Here is a 19,760-nt window from a genome sequence, read left to right on the forward strand (position 1 = left end):
GCCTCGTGATAGTTCAGAGAGGCCTGCCTCCTTGCCTTGTCCCATGCTTGATGCTGAGTGGTGCCCCTCAACTATATAACCAAGTTATAAAAACAAAAAAACTGCTGATGTTGGAAATCCAAAACAAAAACAGAATTACCTGGAAAAACTCAGCAGGTCTGGCAGCATCGGCGGAGAAGAAAAGAGTTGACGTTTTGAGTCCTCATGACCCTTCGATAGAACTTGAGTTCGAGTCCAAGAAAGAGTTGAAATATAAACTGGTTTAAGGTGTGTGTGGGGGGCGGAGAGAGAGAGAGAGAGGAGGAGGGGGGGTGTGGTTGTAGGGACAAACAAGCAGTGATAGAAGCAGATCATCAAAAGATGTCAACAACAATAGAACAAAAGAACACATAGGTGTTAAAGTTGGTGATATTATCTAAACGAATGTGCTAATTAAGAATGGATGGTAGGGCACTCAAGGTATAGCTCTAGTGGGGGTGGGGAGAGCATAAAAGATTTATCTCCTATCTCCTATCTCCTACGCTTCTATCTCCTACCCAAAATCCACAAACAGAACTGCCCCGGTAGACCGATCGTCTCAGCTTGCTCCTGCCCCACTGAACTCATTTCTCGTTATCTTGACTCCCTTCTCTCTCCCCTTGTCTAGTCCCTTCCCACCTACATCTGTGATTCCTCTGACACCTTACGTCACATCAACAATTTCCAGTTCCCTGGCCCCAACCGCTTCCTCTTCACCATGGACGTCCAATCCCTCTACACCTCCATCCCCCACCAGGATGATCTGAGGGCCCTTAGCTTCTTCCTCGAACAAAGGCCCGAACAATCCCCATCCACCACTACTCTCCTCCGTCTGGCTGAACTTGTTCTCACGCTGAACAATTTCTCCTTCAACTCCTCTCACTTCCTCCAAATAAAAGGTGTGGCTATGGGCCCCAGCTATGCCTGTCTCTTTATGGGGTATGTGGAACATTCCTTGTTCCAGTCCTACTCCGGCCCCCTTCCACAACTCTTTCTCCGGTACATCGATGATTACTTCGGTGCTGCTTCATGCTCTCGTCGGGACTTGGAAAAATTTATTAATTTTGCTTCCAATCTCCACCCCTCCATCATTTTCACGTGGTCCATCTCTGACACTTCCCTTCCCTTCCTTGACCTCTCTGTCACAATCTCTGGTGATAGACTGTCCACAAATATCCATTACAAACCCACCGACTCCCACAGCTACCTCGACTACAGCTCCTCACACCCTACTTCCTGTAAGGACTCCATCCCATTCTCTCAGTTCCTTCGCCTCCGTCGCATCTGTTCCGATGATGCTACCTTCAAAAACAGTTCCTCTGACGTGTCCTCCTTCTTCCTTAACCGAGGTTTTCCACCCACGGTCGTTGACAGGGCCCTCAACTGTGTCCAGCCCATCTCCCGCGCATCCGCCCTCACGCCTTCTCCTCCCTCCCAGAAACATGATAGGGTCCCCCTTGTCCTCACTTATCACCCCACCAGCCTCCGCATTCAAAGGATCATCCTCCGCCATTTCCGCCAACTCCAGCATGATGCCACCACCAGACACATCTTCCCTTCACCCCCCCTATCGGCATTCCATAGGGATCGCTCCCTCCGGGACACCCTGGTCCACTCCTCCATCACCCCCTACTCCTCAACCCCCTCCTATGGCACCACCCCATGCCCACGCAAAAGATGCAACACCTGCCCCTTCACTTCCTCTCTCCTCACCGTCCAAAGGCCCAAACACTCCTTTCAAGTGAAGCAGCATTTCACTTGCATTTCCCCCAACTTAGTCTACTGCATTTGTTGCTCCCAATGTGGTCTCCTCTACATTGGAGAGACCAAACGTAAACTGGGCGACCGCTTTGCAGAACACCTGCGGTCTGTCCGCAAGAAAGACCCAAACCTCCCTGTCGCTTGCCATTTTAACACTCCACCCTGCTCTCTTGCCCACATGTCTGTCCTTGGCTTGCTGCATTGTTCCAGTGAAGCCCAACGCAAACTGGAGGAACAACACCTCATCTTCCGACTAGGCACTTTACAGCCTTCCGGACTGAATATTGAAATCAACAACTTTAGGTCGTGAGCTCCCTCCCCCATCCCCACCCCCTTTCTGTTTCCCCCTTCCTTTTTTTTCCAATAAATTATATAGATTTTTCTTTTCCCACCTATTTCCATTATTTTTAAATATTTTAAAATCTTTTATGCTCTCCCCACCCCCACTAGAGCTATACCTTGAGTGCCCTACCATCCATTCTTAATTAGCACATTCGTTTAGATAATATCACCAACTTTAACTTTAACACCTATGTGTTCTTTTGTTCTATTGTTGTTGACATCTTTTGATGATCTGCTTCTATCACTGCTTGTTTGTCCCTACAACCACACCCCCCCTCCACCTCTCTCTCTCTCTCTCTCCGCCCCCCACACACACACCTTAAACCAGCTTATATTTCAACTCTTTCTTGGACTCGAACTCAAGTTCTGTCAAAGGGTCATGAGGACTCAAAACGTCAACTCTTTTATTCTCTGCCGATGCTGCCAGACCTGCTGAGTTTTTCCAGGTAATTCTATATAACTAAGTGTCTCTCTCTAATGGAGATAGATACCTATTCCCCTTCTTGGACTATGGCTAATTACTTACTGAGGAAGTTATTTTTTCATTCAGAGGCCAGCTTCACTGTACACTGTTAGTGTCAAAATACTTATACCATCTCTGGATTACTTCCGGTGCCACGCACTAGTGAATATAGAAATTGGAGGTTAGTCCAGATGAATGCGTGGCTGGAGAGATGGTGCAGAAGGGAGGGCTTTAGATTTCTGGGACTTTGGGGCCATTTTTGGGGGTGGTGGTAGACGGGTTGCACCTGAACTGGAATGGGACCAACATCCTTACGAGGAGGTTTGCTCGTTGGGGAGGGTTTAAACTAACTTGGCAGGGGGATGGGATCCTGAGAGGAGGTTCAGCAGGGGGAGTTGCACAGCCAAAATTAGAAGAGAGAGCAAGTGAATCTGGAAGACATAGAAATTATAAGCCTGTTAAGGCACAAGGGAGTTTGGCAAGGTTGGATGAAATTTACTTTAAAGCAAGGAGTCTGACAAATAAGGCAGATAAGTTGAGGGCACAAATTAACACATGCAAGTATGACATCATTGCTGTCACAGAGATATGGTTGAGAGGGGGGCAGGTTTGGCAGCTCAATATTCCAGGATGCAGCATCTTCAGGTGAGACAGATAAGGAGGTAAAAGAGGAGGGGGTATCGCAATATTGCTCAAGGAATCATTTACAGCAGTAAGGAGGGATGACATCTTAGAAGGCTCCTCAAATGAAACCATGTGGGTAGAACTGAAAAACAAAAGAGGAGCAATCACATTGCTGGGAGTGTACAATAGGCCCCCAAACAGTCAGAGAGAAATGGAAGAGCAAACAGGTAGGCAAATTTCAGAGAAGTGTAAAAATAATAGGGTAGTAATAGTGGGGGATTTCAACTTCCCCAACATTAGCTTAGTTAGTAATAGTGTGATAGGTTTAGAGGGAGCAGAATTCTTAAAATGCATCCAGGAGAGCTTTTTAAGCCAGTACGTAGAAGGTCTGACAAGGGAGGAAGCGGTCCTGGAATTAATTTTAGGGAATGAAGCGGGGCAAGTGGTAGAGGTATTAATGGGGGAACATTTTGCAGATAGTGATCATAACTCCATTAGATTCAAGGTTGTTATGGAAAAGGACAAGGGTGGGCCAGAAATCAGAGTTCTAAATTGGGGGAAGGCTGGTTTTAATAAGATCAGGTATGGTTTGGTCAGAGTGGACTGGGAGCAGTTACTTTTAGGTAAATCTGCGTCAGAGCAGTGGGACTCATTCAAGAAGGAAATAGGGAGAGTACAGGGCCAACATATTCCAGTAAAGATAAAGGGTGGGACCAACAAATCCAGAGAACCCTGGATGTCAAGGGATAAACAGGATTGGATAAACAGAAAAGGGGAGGCTTATGGCAGATACCAAGGGCTCAAAACAGCATAAGCCCTAGAGGAGTATAGAATGCATAGGGTGGAGCTTAAAAAGGAAATCAGGAGAGCTCAAAGGGGGCATGAAAAAACATTGGTAGGTAAAATAAAGGAAAATCCAAAGTTATTTTACAAGTACGATAAGAGTAAGAGGATAACTAGGAAAGGAGTAGGGCCCATTAAGGACCATCGTGGTAATTTGTGTGTGGAGCCAGAAGACTTAGGTAGGGTTCTAAATGAATACTTTGTGTTGGTGTTCAAAAGTGAGAGGGACGACGTGGGAATGGAAATCAGGCAGAAGGACCGTGATATAAGTAAAGAAATTAGCATAGAAAGGTAGGTGGTTCTAAGTGGTCTGGCAGGCTAAAAAGTAGATAAATCTCCTGGCCCGGATGAAACGTATCCCAGGCTGTTGAGTGAGGCAAGGGAGGAGATAGCAGGGGTGCTGGCAATAATTTTCAATACCTCTCTGGGCACTACCTCTCGTTATTCAAGAAGGGATGAAGGTATAAACCAGGGAACTACAGGTCAGTCAGTCTAACCTCAGTGGTGGATAAACTATTGGAAGCAATTCTGAGGGACAGAATTAATCTACACTTGGAGAGGCAGGGATTAATCAAGGACAATCAGCATGGTTTTGTTAAGGGGAGATCATGTCTGACCAATTTGATTACATTTTTTGAAGAGATGACCAGGTGTGTAGATGAGGGCAATGCATTTGACATAGTCTACCTGGACTTCAGCAAGGCTTTTGTTAAGGTAAGGGAGACTGATAATAAAGGTAAGAGCCCATGGGATCCAAGGCAATTTGGCAAATTGGATCCAAAATTAGCCAAGTGGCAGGAAGCAGAGGGTGACAGTCAAGGGGTGTTGTGACTGGATGCCTGTGTCCAGTGAGGTTCCATAGGGATCGGTGTTGGGTCCCTTTTTGTTTGTGGTATACATAAATGATTTAGACTTGAATGCAGGAGGGTTGATCAGTAAGTTCATGGATGACACAAAAATTGATGGGGTGGTAAATAGAGAGGAGGATAGCCTTAGATTTACAGGAGGATATAGACGGGCTGGTGAGATGGGCTGATCAGTGGCAAATGGAATTTAATCCAGATAAGTGTGAGGTGATGCACTTGGGCAGGACAAACAAGGCACAGGAATACACAATGAATGGTAGGACCCTGGGAAGTACTGAGGATCACAGGGAACTTGGTGTGCAAGTCCACCGGTCCCGTAAGGTAGCGGGACAGGTAGATAAGGTAGTTAAGACTTATGGGATACTTGCGTTTATTAGCTGAAGCATAGAATATAAGAGCAGGGAGGTTATACTGGTTAGGCCACAGCTAGAGTATTGCGTGCAGTTCTGGAATCTGCATTATAAGAAGGATGTGATTGCACTAGAGAGAGCGCAGAGGAGATTTAGTAGGATGTTGCCTGGGCTGGAGAGTTTTAGTTATGAGGAGAGATTGGATAGACTGAGATTATTTTCCCTGGAGCAGAGGAGATTAAGGGGGGACTTGACAGAGGTGTATAAAATTATGATGGGCATAGATAGGGTAGACAGGAAGGAACATTTCCCCTTGATGGAGGGATCAATAACCAGGGGCACAGATTTCAGGTAAGGGGCAGGAGGTTTAGAGGGGATGTGAGGAAGAATTTTTTCACCCAGAGGGTGGCGTGAATGTGGGACTCACTGCCTGAAAGAATGGTAGAGGCAGAAACCCTCATAACATATAAGAAGTATTTGGATGTGCACTTGCGATGCCATGGCATACAAGGCTATGGGCCTCGTGCTGGAAAATGGGATTAGAATAGTTAGGTACTTGTTTGACCGGCGCAGACTCAATGGGCCGAAGGGCCTTTTTCTGTGCTGTATGATTATGTGACTCTATTATCCCATATGCTTTAACCATGTGTGAATTCAGTCGTCATCATCATGGATTGAAACTCTTTGAACACCTGTTCTCCTCAGGTCATCAACTCTTGCTGACACATTCCATGGAGGTATCGTCACATGAACTCCCATCTACAAACAGCACATCAACACAATTGGCCTCCTGACTCTTCACCCTCACGGTCACCTCCTCCATGTGCTGATCCTTCACAATGAAACTAGATGTTTCTTGACCATCGGTCAAACTATCATTTTCTTACTACTAATGTTTTTATAACTAAGGAAAAAACTGTTCAAAGCAAACAGAAACACAGGTTATTTTTAATGTCCCTGTCCCTGTGATTCTACTCCTGGGGTTTCTCACAGGAGATCAATCTTGAATTCCATGGAGGCTCCATGACATTCCTGTAGGATTGGCAATTTTTGTTTCCTATCATCCTAACAATTTAACAGGATAGTTTTGCTCTGCTTTGCTCCCAAATAGTGTTGCCCCTGAAAAACATGTGTAGAATGGAGGAAAAACGATAGCTAATCCTATGCTAGTTTTGCTCCTGATTAGCCCAGCATCGAGACTTTCTCTGCTGCTTGTGAAGAGGGTTTAGCAACGTAAACTGCAAGCAAATGAACATCAGAGAGTTGTGAGGACAGATTGTCTGTAATAGCATTGGGTACAGGTTCAGATCCAATAAATCCTACTACTGGTAGTTAAAAGTTAATGTTTAGGTCCTGTCTTTCAAATTCACAGGGAATTGCCACGAATGGAATTGTTAGGAATGGGAATGTCAAGAATTGAAGCATTAGGAATCTGAAGTGTCAGGGGTGATACGGCCGGGGGTGGTCTTTATTTCTGTCCTTTTGAGTAAAACCAGTACTGCTGCTTCAGTACAAAAACAAAAACATCTGGAAAAACTCAGCAGGTCTGACAGCATCTGCAGAGAAGAGCACAGTTAACGTTTCGAGACCGTATGACTCTTCAACAGAATTAAGGAAAAATAGAAAAGAGGTGAAATATAAGCTGGTTTAAGAGGGGGTGGGACAGGCAGAGCTGGATAGAGGGCCAGTGATAGGTGGAGAGAACCAAAAGATGTCATAGACAAAAGGACAAAGAGGTGTTGAAGGTAGTGATATTATCTAAGGAATGTGATAATAGGTGACATTAAGGGTAGAAAGCAGGACAAGCAAGGTACAGAAAGCCCTAGTGGGGGTGGGGTGGGGGGAAGGGATCGAAATAGGCTAAAAGGTAGAGATAAAACAATGGATGGAAATACATTTATAAACAATGGAAATAGGTGAGGGAAAAAATCTATATAAATTACTGGAAAAAAGGGGGATCAGAAAGGGGTGGGGATGGAGGAGAGAGTTCATGATCTAAAATTGTTGAACTCAATATTCAGTCTGGAAGGCTGTAAAGTGCCTAGTCGGAAGATGAGGTGTTGTTCTTCCAGTTTGCATTGAGCTTCACTGGAACATTGCAGCAAGCCAAGGACAGACATGTGGGCAAGAGAGCAGGGTGGTGTGTTGAAATGGCAAGCGACAGGGAGGTCTGGGTCAGGCTTGCAGACAGACCGAAGGTGTTCTGCAAAGCGGTCACCTAATCTGCGTTTGGTGTCTCCAATATAGAGGAAACCGTGTTGGGAGCAGCGAATGCAGTAGACTAAATTGAGGGAAGTGCAAGTGAAATGCTGCTTCACTTGAAAGGAGTGTTTGGGCCCTTGGACGGTGAGGAGAGGGGATGTAAAGGGGCAGGTGTTGCACCTTCTGCAGTTGCATGGGAAGGTGCCGTGGGAGGGGGTTGAGGTGTAGGGGGTGATGGAGGAGTGGACCAGGGTGTCTCAAAGGGAACGATCCCTGCAGAATGCCGCCGGTGGGGTTGGGGGGTTTGTGAAGAAATGTTTTTGGTGGTGGCATCATGCTGGAGTTGGCGGAAATAGCGGGGGATGATCCTTTAAATGCGGAGGCTGGTGGGGTGATAAGTGAGGACAAGGGGGACCCTATCATGTTTCTGGGAGGGAGAGGAAGGTGTGAGGGAGGATGTGCGGGAGATGGGCAGGAGACGGTTGAGGGCCCTGTCAACCACTGTGGGTGGAAAACCTCAGTTAAAGGAGAAGGAAGACATGTCAGAGGAACTGTTTTTGAAAGTGTCATCATCAGAACAGATGCGACAGAGGCGAAGGAACTGAAAGAATGGGATGGAGTCCTTACAGGAAGCGGGGTGAGAGGAGCTGTAGTCGAGGTAGCTGTGGAAGTCGCTAGGCTTGTAATGAATATTAGTGGACAGCCTATCACCAGAAATTGAGACAGAGAAGTCAACGAAGGGAAGGGAAGTGTCAGAGATGGACCATGTGAAAATGATGGAGAGGTGGAAATTGGAAGCAGAACTAATACATTTTTCCAGGTCCAGATGAGAGCATGAAGCAGCACCAAAGCAATCATTGATGTACCGGAAAAAGAGTTGTGGGAGGGGGCCAGGACTGGAACAAGGAATATTCCACATACCCCATAAAGAGACAGGAATAACTGGGACCCATGCGGGTATCCATAGCCACACCTTTTATTTGGAAGAAGTTTAAGGAGAAATTGTTCAGTGAGAAAACAAGTTCAGCCAGACGGAGGAGAGTAGTGGTGGATGGGGATTGTTCGGGCCTCTGTTCGAGGAAGAAGCGGAGAGCCATCAGACCATCCTGGTGGGGGATGGAGGTGTAGAGGGATTGGACGTCCATGGTGAAGAGGAGGCTGTTGGGGCCAGGGAATTGGAAATTGTTGATATGATGTAGGATGTCAGAGGAATCACGGAAGTAGGTGGGAAGGGACTGGACAAGGGGAGAGAGAATGGAGTCAAGATAGCAAGAAATGAGTTCAGTGGGGCAGGAACAGACTGACATGATCAGTCTGCCGGGACAGTCCTGTTTGTGGATTTTGGGTAGGAGGTAGAAGCGGGCCGTCCGAGGTTGGGAGACGATCAGGTTGGAAGCTGTGGAAGGAAGATCTCCAGTGCTTGTCACCCAATGGCATTCGGCATTGACACTTTGTGACAGGAGGCGTGGCCAGTGCTGTGCTAACTCTGTTTTGAGATGCAGGCTATTTGAAAGCAGACAAGAGGAACCAGCCACAAGCTCTCCTGACAGCTGCTGAAGGCAGCAACAGAAGGGTAGGAATTGCTCTCTCTGCCTGCTTCTCCCCACCTCAGCATCTTTCACATCCACACTTTGTTATCCTCATCCTCCTAGTACCGGACACCATGGTGCTACTCCCTCACCAGCTCCCACTGGGACAAGGTGTAGGGGCACCTGATACCGCAGCATGCAAGGTTTTAATGATCTTGATTGACAGCTAAATATTGAGCAGGATAACTCCCCTTCTAATCATACTGTGGAATATTTTACATGTTCATGAGAGGGGCCTTGGTTTAATGTTCATTCTGAAAGATAGCATCCCTGAAGTTGCCACCAGCCTAATACTTTTTTTTATTCATTCATGGGATGTGGGTGTCACTGGCTAGGCCAGCATTTATTGCCCACCCCTTATTGCTCTTGTTTAGGGGGCATTTAAGAGTCAACCACATTGTTATAGGGTCTGGAGTTACGTGTAGGCCAGAACAGCAGATTTCCTTCCCTAAAGGGCATTAGTGAACAGATTGTTTTTACAACAATCAACATCATTTTAATTCCAGTACTTTTAATTCAAGAATTTTATTGAATTCAAATTCCACCATCTACTGTAGTGGGATTCAAACCCTGGTCCCCAGAGCATTACTGGATCTCTGGATTACTAGTCCAGCAACAATACCACTACACCATCACCTCCCCATATCTAGGCCACAGGTTTGGTTTTGAGCTTGATATCAGGTTTTAGAAAGAGGAAAGAGCACAGTGCTAAGTGGGTTGAGGGGTGCAACATTGTCAGAGATACCATCCTTTATGTCAGTGCATATTCTGCCTGGTCAGCTGCTTCAGTTGGATGTAAAAGATCCAATTTTACTATTGGAAGAAAAAAGGGGACCTTCCCTAATGTCCTGACCAACATTCCTCATTCAACCATCACCAGAATATTCTATCCATTGCTCCTATGGAATATTGCTCCTCAGTTATTTTTGTGGAACAACATTCACCACACCATTCATAGCGATTAATCATTTGGAAAGCAGTTTGAGATAATTCTGGTGTGACAAAATGTGGTATAAACGCGCACATGTTATTTGTATAGAGGGTTGGAGCAGTCTTGAGTGTCAGTGAAGGGATTTTCTTAGTATGAGTGAGATTCCTCATCAGTTCATGTGAAAGTCATGAGCAAGATGCTTCACTGTCTTCACTGTAGTTGAAAAATGTGATCAGTGTCAGTCCTGTTCACTTTACCTTTGAGTCCTTGGCCCAGTACAGAGTTCGCCCTCTGAGCTTAAAGTATCTTTTCTTCCATCTCTGGAATGAGCTGGTCTGCTTCAGCAACAATCCTTCATTTATGCTTTTCTGTAAAAGAAGAATGAAGAGAAGTTCCTGAGCAAATAGGAGGCAGGATTTGGTATGGTGTGGACCACATCTGTTGGGAATGTGATGGATTATTACACTGTTGGCTAAGAATGGAGTTACTGGAAATTCAATGGATTATTATTCCGTGGATTACGAGGCAGTTAACTTTGCTAGTGATTATACCCGTGTTACTGAAAGTAGGCCTGTATCACCCCTGTTTGTTAGCCTACTTGTCTGTAAACAATATATCTCAAAAACTAGTGGGCAGATTTCAACAACACTTGGTACACATATGATATGGTCCAAGGAAGAACTGATTAGTTTTTGGAGATGATGTGGATCTGGATCCAGATCCAGATCTTAGCATTTTTTAAAGTATCTGTTAACATTGGGAAATAGGGAAAATTGACTTTATTTTAGAATGTTGGTTGTTGTTTTATTTCAAATGTTGTGGATCGTGTTAGAACGTTATGGATTGTCTCAGCTGTCAAAATGTGAGCAGAGTTTTCAGAGCAGGTTGTTGGATGTGGATTGACCTGAAGCCTCCTCAGTGAGATGGAAGTTCTTTATGAAATGATGTTTTTTCAGCTTTGCACCTACAAAGCATCAACTAGATGGGAAAAGCCTCAAGGAAGAGCTGCGTAATTGTTATAAAGAAACAACAGTGAAGTCCATTCAATTGTTTTCTTTTATCAGAGGTACGCACTCTACTGACTGCCTTCTTTGATTGTTAGACGATGTGAAGTGACAGACTAAAGTGGCACCCAAAACAATGGGTGGGCCCAATCTTTCAGATTTTTTTTTCTACACATACAATGCAAGTTGAATAATGCCCAGTCTTAGGTAACATTCACATCCCAGTTTTGTGAAATAGGTTTGTTAGATTTGCTATAAGATTAAGGAATTATGGAAAATAATTATGGGGATGTCAGTGTGAGGCTGAACATGTTAACCTCAGATGCACTGCATTGCATGTAGGGATGGTTCAACAAAGAACAAGATTTGGTCTCCTAATTTGAAAAAGGACATAATTGTGTTAGAAGCAGTTCATAGAAGATTCACTCAACTCATTCCTGGGATGAGGGACTTATCTTGTGAGGAAAAGTTGGACAGGTTAATCCGACACCCATTGGAGTTTAGAAGATTGAGAGGTGATCTTATTGAAACCTATAAGATCCTGAGGGGACTTGACAGGGTGAACACCAGGAGGATATTTCCTCTTGTTGGGGAGACTAGAAGCAGGGCACACAGTTCAAAAATAAGAGGTCCACTGTCTAAGTAAGAGATGAGGAGAATTTTTTTCTCTCAAAGGGTATATAGTATGTGGAATTCTCTTCCCCAGAAAGCAGTGGAAGCTGGCCCATTGAATTTATTCAAGGCTGAGTTAGATAGATTTTTAATAGACAAGAGAGTCAAGGGTTATGGAGGGCAGACAGCAAAATAGACTTGAGACCCCAGCCAGGTCAGCCATGATCTAATTGAATGGCGGAGCAAGCTCGACAGGCTGAATGGCCTACTCCTGCTCCTAAGTCCCATGTTCCTGAAATCAAATGCTTTAAATATGACATAACAATTAAATATGCTGGAAATGCACAGCAGGGCCGGTCAGTATTGGAAAAGGGAAAAGACATGTTCTGACACTTCAACTGTGCAAGCCTTCCCCAGGTATTTTGTCAGACCTACTATATGTGTCTCACTTTCTCTGCCGTTTTCTCTCAGCACCTTGACAACCAGGGACATATTGTCGCTCTTGGTCCTTTCTTTGATAAACCAAGTCCTATTCCATGGGACTTAGAATCAGATCCTGAATACACCCTCTGAATGCCTCTCAATGTTGTTTTATATTCATCAAGGTACCATTTAGCATCACCAATGAACACAAAGCATACCCCTCATCCCAAGTGCCACTAAGCATTCCAGGGTTACATACAGCATAATACAGAGTAAAGCTCCACCTATTCTGACCCACTAATCACTCCCAAGGCAGGTTCAGCACGGAAAAGATAGCATGAAACTCCTTCTACACTGTCCCATCAAACTCTCCCAGGGCAAGTACAGTAAGGGTTAAATACAGAGTAAAGCTTCCTCTATAATGTCCCATCAAACTCTCCCAGGGCAAGTACAGTATTAGTTTGATACAGAATAAAGCCCCCTCTACACTGTTCCACCAAACACTCCCAGGACAAGAACAGTATGGGTAAGATACAGAGTAAAAATCTGTCTATGCTGTCCTATCAAACTGTCTTAGGACAGGTACACGCAGATTAGTTTTGGAACAAAACTTCTACATTGTCCCATTAGGGCACATACATTATGGAGCTTAATTCTGAGAGTCAGAAGAATCATCCTCACATGATGGATATGCCTTTTTTTAAAAACACAAATTCCTCACATTGGACTTCCTGTGTGGCATTACCAATTGGAGAGCATTTAGATTGATGTTATAGGTAACATCCTGCCTCCAGCAGTCACTGAGTTGGAAACACCTTCAACCTCATTCTCTTGGATTGCTTCAGCTAGCACAAAGATGAGTTTTACATTTCACCAGCTGGAGTTGGATTAAAGCCAAGATCCCCACTGCACCACCCAAACTCCTTTCGTGTCCCTCTCCTTCCAATCTAAACAAATTAAAGGTAGGCTCTATTTAAAGAGGCTACATGCTATAATTTTGGCCTAAGGTTTTTCAAAGAAGGGCTGTTGGAATGTAAACCATTCCTATTTTATAAAAACAGAATCTAGGTTTTCAGCAGCTAAATTATAATTTTAAAAAAAGGTCAAAGTGGTGCTACAGCCTATGAATGATGGGATAGCTTCACTGTTTAGCAAACTAAAATAGCAGCCTCACAATGCTCAAGACAGACTGGCTGATGCACCAGATTTTACTCCTCCTTTTGCTGAGGCGTTGTCTCAGACACAGGTGTAGGACAGAATTTTCAACATTTGGTAAAAGCCAACTTTGAGAAAACCCACTTGTATCAAAATGACACTTAACCAAGGCCAAAAGTGGCTTTCTGTCTCTGCCAACAAGAATAACAACTTGCATTTATATAGCACCTGTAATGTAAAATTCACATGGTCCTTCACAGAATCCTAACACGATAAAAAGGTGACATCGGGCCATGAAGGAGATATTAGTCAGGTTTGATCCAAAAGAGGTAAGTTTTCATTAGTGTCTTAAAGGAGGAGAGAGAGAGAAGTTAGAGAGTGAGTTCCATAGCTTAGGGTATAGATGGATGAGGACACGCCTGTAAATGGCAAGGCAAAGGAAATGGGGGATGAACAAATTGCCAGATGAGGATAGGCAAGTGGTATTGGCCCAGAGTGTCTCAGCAGGTGGATTCTCAACCCCTTTCCTTCTGAAGCTCCCTGTCTCATGTTATAATTCTTCCATAGCCTCTGTAACACAAGTATTGTTACTGTACCAAAGATTGTTGTACAACTAAACACATTTTTTATTATTATTGTTTCAATTAATGTGAAAGTTCTTGCTGGCATTGAGTAACAATTCATACAAGATCTGAACCAGTGAGAACCATCCTGGTGCTCTTTATTGGAGAGTAATCCCTATACGCTGGGTAATCTCTAGTGGGACACTTGGACACAGGTTCTGCCAACATGCACCTCAATTCTCTGCAGCCGGCTTAATGGAGTCTGTCTGTGAGAGATACAGTCTGGAGTCCATACCTGGAGCTTGCAATTATTCCTTGACACTGATTCACTCTCCGGCTCTAAAAAAGGGCCCCTGCTCTTTAATTAGCACAATTCCTAGAAGGATCTGACGAGTTTGAATTCTTGCTTTTCTCCCCATTCAACATTCCTTAAATTTCTTTGTGTGGATAACACTAGATTTAATATGGATTGCAAAGTGCCACTGGGGTTCGAGGCCCTTGTTCCACTTTCATTTGTATTTTGCAGATTGAACAGTGATTGTAATTCCCAATGTTTTGTTGAAGACATTTTGCAGTGGAGGTAGAAACGTAGGGCAGAATTTTACGGCCCCGTTTCGGCAGGGACGGGACCATCAAATGAGGTGAGACATTCTAAACTTCATTGGCTTCGGCAGGAATGTAAAATCCCGCTGCTGTAAAATTCTGCCCGTAGAAACAAAGAAAAGAGGAGCAGGAGTAGGTCGTTTGATCCTTTGAGCCTGCTCCACCATTCAATATGATTATAGCTGATCCTCTAGCTCAACACCGTACTCCCTCTCTCTCCCCAAACCCCTTGATGCCTTTAGAATCTATAGAGACATAGGGCAGAATTTTCTCTTTGACATGCAGGGGCAGGCCTTGCACGCCGACACAAAGTGACGCACAGCGATGTCGGGCATGCATCCCAACATCACCGCGCATCATTCAGATCTTCCCTTCAGTGGGCACGTGCCTATTAAGGCCATTCATACACCAATTAAACTAATTCTCTAAACTGCCCATTCAACCTTAAGGATGGTGGGCCAAGCGAAGAGCCCAAGTGGCTTTCACATTTTTCATGAAACCTCATCCACGGGCAGGATGAGATTTCATGAAGGTTTTATTAAATTAATATTTTTTTTTTTACACACATTTCATAAATTTGTCCCAGCTCATGTGACAGGACATGTCTAAATAATTTCAATCTTTCTTCATTTTAAACTTTCAATTTGAACTTAATCCCTGGGGAAGCTCCATGCCTCAGGGAGATTTCTGCGCTCTTTCGCATGCACGCAGTCTCTGACTTTCCCTCCTCCACCACCCGCACAGGCAGCGCTGAGAGTGTCATGCTGGGTGGGTCTTACTTGGCCCGCCCATGTAAAATAGTAGTGCAGAGCTGATAACAGGCGGTGATTGGCTCTGCGCCTGCCCGCACCCACTCCCAAATGGCCCACCCGACAGGCAGAAGCTTCTGCCCTTTAGGAAGCATGAGGAGGGACATCAGGAAACACAATATAAATGGATGGAACTGGGCCAGAGTTTAATTTGCTTCTGCTTGTTTAGCAAACCCAATCATATAGGTCGCAAACTAAAGAGGAATTGTCTATGAGTTGGTTATTACCCTGGGTTATGAACGCTTGGAGATTCTGTTGAAGTGAATAAACCACAGACTGAAACTATGCTCAATGTTAAGGTTTTTATAACTGCAGTTACTGTGGAAGCCACGGGGTGGCAGTACCTATCTGGGTCCCATGACTGATATTAAGCAGCAGCTTTTAGTTTGTGTCAACCTTATTTTGGCACAAAACCTTCCCATGGACCCCTGCATGAGGGCCACTGTCTTTGGGAACATAGAATGAATGTGTACACAAGGTGAATCTATTGTCATTGAATGAAAGTGAGCTGAAACCTTTATAGGAGGGTTCTATGTGTATTTTTCTCAGAGGCTGCTGAAGATACGCTACGCACTGGGATTCAGCTGTCAGAATATTTTCATAGTTCTGTTTGCATTGAGTTGGTATAAATACACAGCAGTCTGAATGATTACCTGACCATAATAAACTGTTCTATAAACACAGATGCAAAACCTCTGATGTAAAAATAGCAGCTACATCTAAAAATAGATGAGAGAGCCAGGCTGAGTGCTTTCTTCAGAGCCAGCCCTCAAAGCACACTCTCAGGATCTCGACATACATGTCAGCCTCCAGTTATCACCTGTCCTCCTGCTCACGCTCCCTCTGATCTATGCAGCCCAACCTCACATCCCTCCTTGTAATGTTCGGTATTTGCTCTATTTATAAACCCTGCAATTACACAGCTGCCTTATACACAGTTGCCGTTTACATGGCAAGCGAGAATGTACACACTCATTTCTTAAACACCCACAGCACTTCACTACTGTGGGGATGTGGGGCATGGTGGGGGGGAGCAGGAATAAGTATAGAAAGAAAGGCCTGCATTGGCCAACACTTTTCACAACCTTAGGATGTCCCCAAAGCACTTTGCAGCCATGGAAGAACTTATGAAGTGTCATTACTACCAACTAGGGATGGGCAATAAATGCTGGCCTAGCCAGCGAAGACCACTTCCCGTGAAATGTATTTTTTTTAAAATTAGGGAAATATGACAGGCAAGTTGTGCACAGCAAGATCCCGCATACAGCAACGTGATCATGACCAGGTCATCTGTTTTAATGATGTCAATTGAAGGATAAATATTGGCCAGGACACCAGGGAAAACTTCCCTGCTCTTCTTCCAACAGAATCTTTTGCATCCACTTGAGGGGCAGGCAGGGTCTCCGAAAAACAGCATCTCCAGCAGTGCAGCACTCCCTCAGTGCTGCTAATTGGAGTGTCAGCCTGGATTCTGTACTCAAGCCTCTGGAGTGACGCTTGAACCCACAACTTTGAGTTAGAAGTGAGAGCTCTACCCTCAGCTGGCACTAAGGAGGCAGGAACTCTCACTCAAAAGGTAATAAGGAGTGAGGTACCTAGCTAAACAGCAAACTGAGTAGGTGGGATAGGAGGAAGTAGTCAGCACTGTAATTCCCTGTTCAATGTAGCTGCCCTTGATATAGCTGCAGTATACCGGCAGTGTCAAGTTCTGATTAAAGACTGTGACCTCTTAAACTTCCCAGACCCCACCCACTGTCCAAGGCTGGGAGAGCTCCTCCCAGCCAATATTTAGACATTCAATAGCAGCCTCTGTTTAATCTAAGAGTTTATTGCTACAGTGACACTGTTCTAGACACCGCGCACCAGCTATTTAACTCATTCCCTAAATGTGTTAGAAATAAAAACTACTCACAGTATTGAGGGTCAGAGGAGAAACACTCCAGGCCATGAAATGGGGAAAGCTTAGGTTCCTGCACAGACCCTCCGGTTTCAGTTCCACAGAGCAGACGCTGCAGTGGCAGCCCTGCCAGGGGAGGGGTGAGTCACACAGAGTGACAACACCCAGGTGGCTTTGCGCAGTCTCCATTCCAAAGACCCCCAACTCCACACTGCATCTCCCCCCGCCTACCCACCCTGTCTCGACCCTACCCACCACATACTCAGGAACAGAGAAGTCACAGACAGGTGCAGTCAACTCAACAAGCAACGGATCACAAGAAAGTTACATTCAAACTTTCGAATGTCATCAGAGCTGAATCAATAATGAATGGAAATATTTGTGGTTATCCATTCACTTCTCACTTTACAGCAAGGTGTCGAGTACCCCTAACCATACTGAGCTCACCACACCCAATGCTTAATTTAGTAGGTAGCTCATGATAGTTTCCAAATCAGTCAACCATGGTACAGTTAGCAGTACTGTAGCCTCTGAGTTATAATGTCATTCATGCCCCTGTCCAGAAAAGTGAACACACAATCCAGGCTGACATTCCCAGTGCAGTACTGAGCAAGTGCTGCCTGGTCAGAGGTGCCATCTTTCACATGAGATATTAACTTGAGATACCCTCTACCCTTTCAGGTGAAATATTTCATGGCACTATGGAACTCCCCCTGGTGTCCTGCAGCCAATATTCATCTCTCAACAACCTCAGGAAAAACAGCTCACCTGGGCATTGCTGTTTGTGGGATATTGTTGTGCACAAATTGGCTGCCAACTGCACTGCAAATGTGCTTAAAAGGCTCAAAACTCCTCTTGGATGACCGAGTTATGAAAGGTATGATATAAACACATGTCCTTTCTTTGTTTAAAGGTTTGAAGTATATAGTACAGGACATCAACATGACTAAAAAGACTGACATCAAAAGATATCAACGAGTGATGATTAGCTGACACTAAAGTTTGGTTTTAAAGGAAAGGAAGGCTGAGGGAGTTGAGTTACACAGTTCTCATGCTCTTGGACAAAGTAGGAGATTGTGTGACGAGTCTCATTTTGAACATAGTGAGGCTGAAGAGACAATGGACAGCATGGAGGATGTGAAGCTAAAGAGGAACAGGAGAGTCAAGTTCAGAATAATACTGACCAAAATAGCTGGAATATTTCTCTTTAATTAAGTCTTGAAATACAAAGGAAAACACAGGCAAATAAAGAGAAACTAAGAGAAGGCGGCCTAACTTGGATCTGCAATGTTGGCGGGTGAGAGGGCAGCTGAACCTGGGCCTGTAATGTGTACATGAATTAGAGATTGCAACATGCAAACTATGAAGCAACATTGTTTCCATTAAAAATAAAAGCGAACAAAACGAACAAATGCATGTGGAATCCAATAAAGCAGAGGTTAGGGCATCAAGGAGGAAATGAAAGGCTGTATTTTGAGATATTTATAGCACCTGCTCATTATTGGCTTCAGTTCAAACAAAGACTATATTTAGAGATGTGACCCAGTTAAGGTGACTTGCAGTTGAGTTCCTTAAAATCATAGAGTAAAATGCTCTCTGCATTCAATCCCATCAAGCACTCCCAGGACAGGTACAGCACAGGGTTAGATACAGAGTAAATCTTCCTCTACACTGTCCCCATCTAACACACAAAGTCTGAATGTGATCAGGTGCCTGCTGATGATCTGACGAAAAGTTTCGTTGTTGACTGAAGATTTGGTACGTAATTGTGCAGGGTGTGCTGGAGTTGAATCAACCCCAGATCTGTATAGACCCTTGATGAGGCCAGAGCTGGAGTACTGTGTGCTGTCCTGGTCACTACATATTAGGAAGGATGTGATTTCACTGGAGGGGGTGCAGAGGAGATTCATCAGGATGTTGCCTGGAATGAAACATTTAAGTTAGGTAGAGAGGTTGGATAGAGTTGGGTTGTTTTCGTTGGAACACAGAAGACTGAGGGGCGACCTGATCGAGGTGTACAAGATTATGAGGGGCATGGACAGGGTGGATAGGGAGCAGCTTTTCCCCTTAGTTAAAGGGTCAGTCACAAGGGGACATAAGTTCAATGAGGGGCAGGAGGTTTAGGGGGGGATGTGAGGAAAAACTTATTTTTACCCAGAGGGTGGTGACGGTCTGAAATGCGCTGCCTGGGAGGGTGGTGGAGGCGAGTTGCCTCACATCCTTTAAAAAGTATCTGGATGAGCACTTGGCACGTCATAACATTCAAAGCTATGGGTCAAGTGTTGGTAAGTGGGATTAGGTAGGTAGGTCAGGTGTTTCTCACGTGTCGGTGCAGACTTGATGGACCGAAGGGCCTCTTCTGCACTCTGCAATTCTAAGTTGTTAAGGTCAATTAAAAATCCCACTGTTTCACAGTCACAGAAGTAGTGCTGGAATATGGTTTTCAGTAGCAACCAATCTATGGGAAATAGGTCATAGGAAAATCATTGTCCTATTTTTACAGCAAAACCAACTGGACATCTCCAATCTTGAATTCACCCCTTAGAAATATTCCTCATCCTCCTTCAGGTACCATACTCCAAGAGGGTATTGGTGACCATGGACTTCTAATGGATTGGTCCATGATTATGCTTAGCAAAGTACTGTAGTGGTTTGTTGTTGCCTTCTTCAGTATTGCAAGATCCAAACTGTTATTACTGCGATCC

At 44.6% G+C, this 19,760-nt stretch overlaps 1 protein-coding gene across 9 annotated transcripts in view; it reads right to left on the minus strand.

The window, feature by feature from the left end:
* si:dkey-172j4.3 (diacylglycerol kinase eta) overlaps positions 1–19,760 on the minus strand; it is a 312,005-nt gene that overhangs the window by 204,293 nt on the left and 87,952 nt on the right. For 8 of the 9 annotated variants that reach the window (XM_041195265.1, XM_041195267.1, XM_041195273.1 and 5 more), the window contains exon 2: positions 10,247–10,357. In XM_041195265.1, coding sequence (XP_041051199.1) covers positions 10,247–10,357 — 111 coding nt within the window. Of the gene's footprint in view, positions 1–10,246; positions 10,358–17,070; positions 17,131–19,760 lie in introns of those variants that run through there. The other variant, XM_041195272.1, reaches the window with a different exon arrangement.

The sequence above is a fragment of the Carcharodon carcharias genome, chromosome 9, assembly GCF_017639515.1.
Source record: "Carcharodon carcharias isolate sCarCar2 chromosome 9, sCarCar2.pri, whole genome shotgun sequence".
Taxonomy (NCBI): Eukaryota; Metazoa; Chordata; class Chondrichthyes; order Lamniformes; family Lamnidae; genus Carcharodon; species Carcharodon carcharias.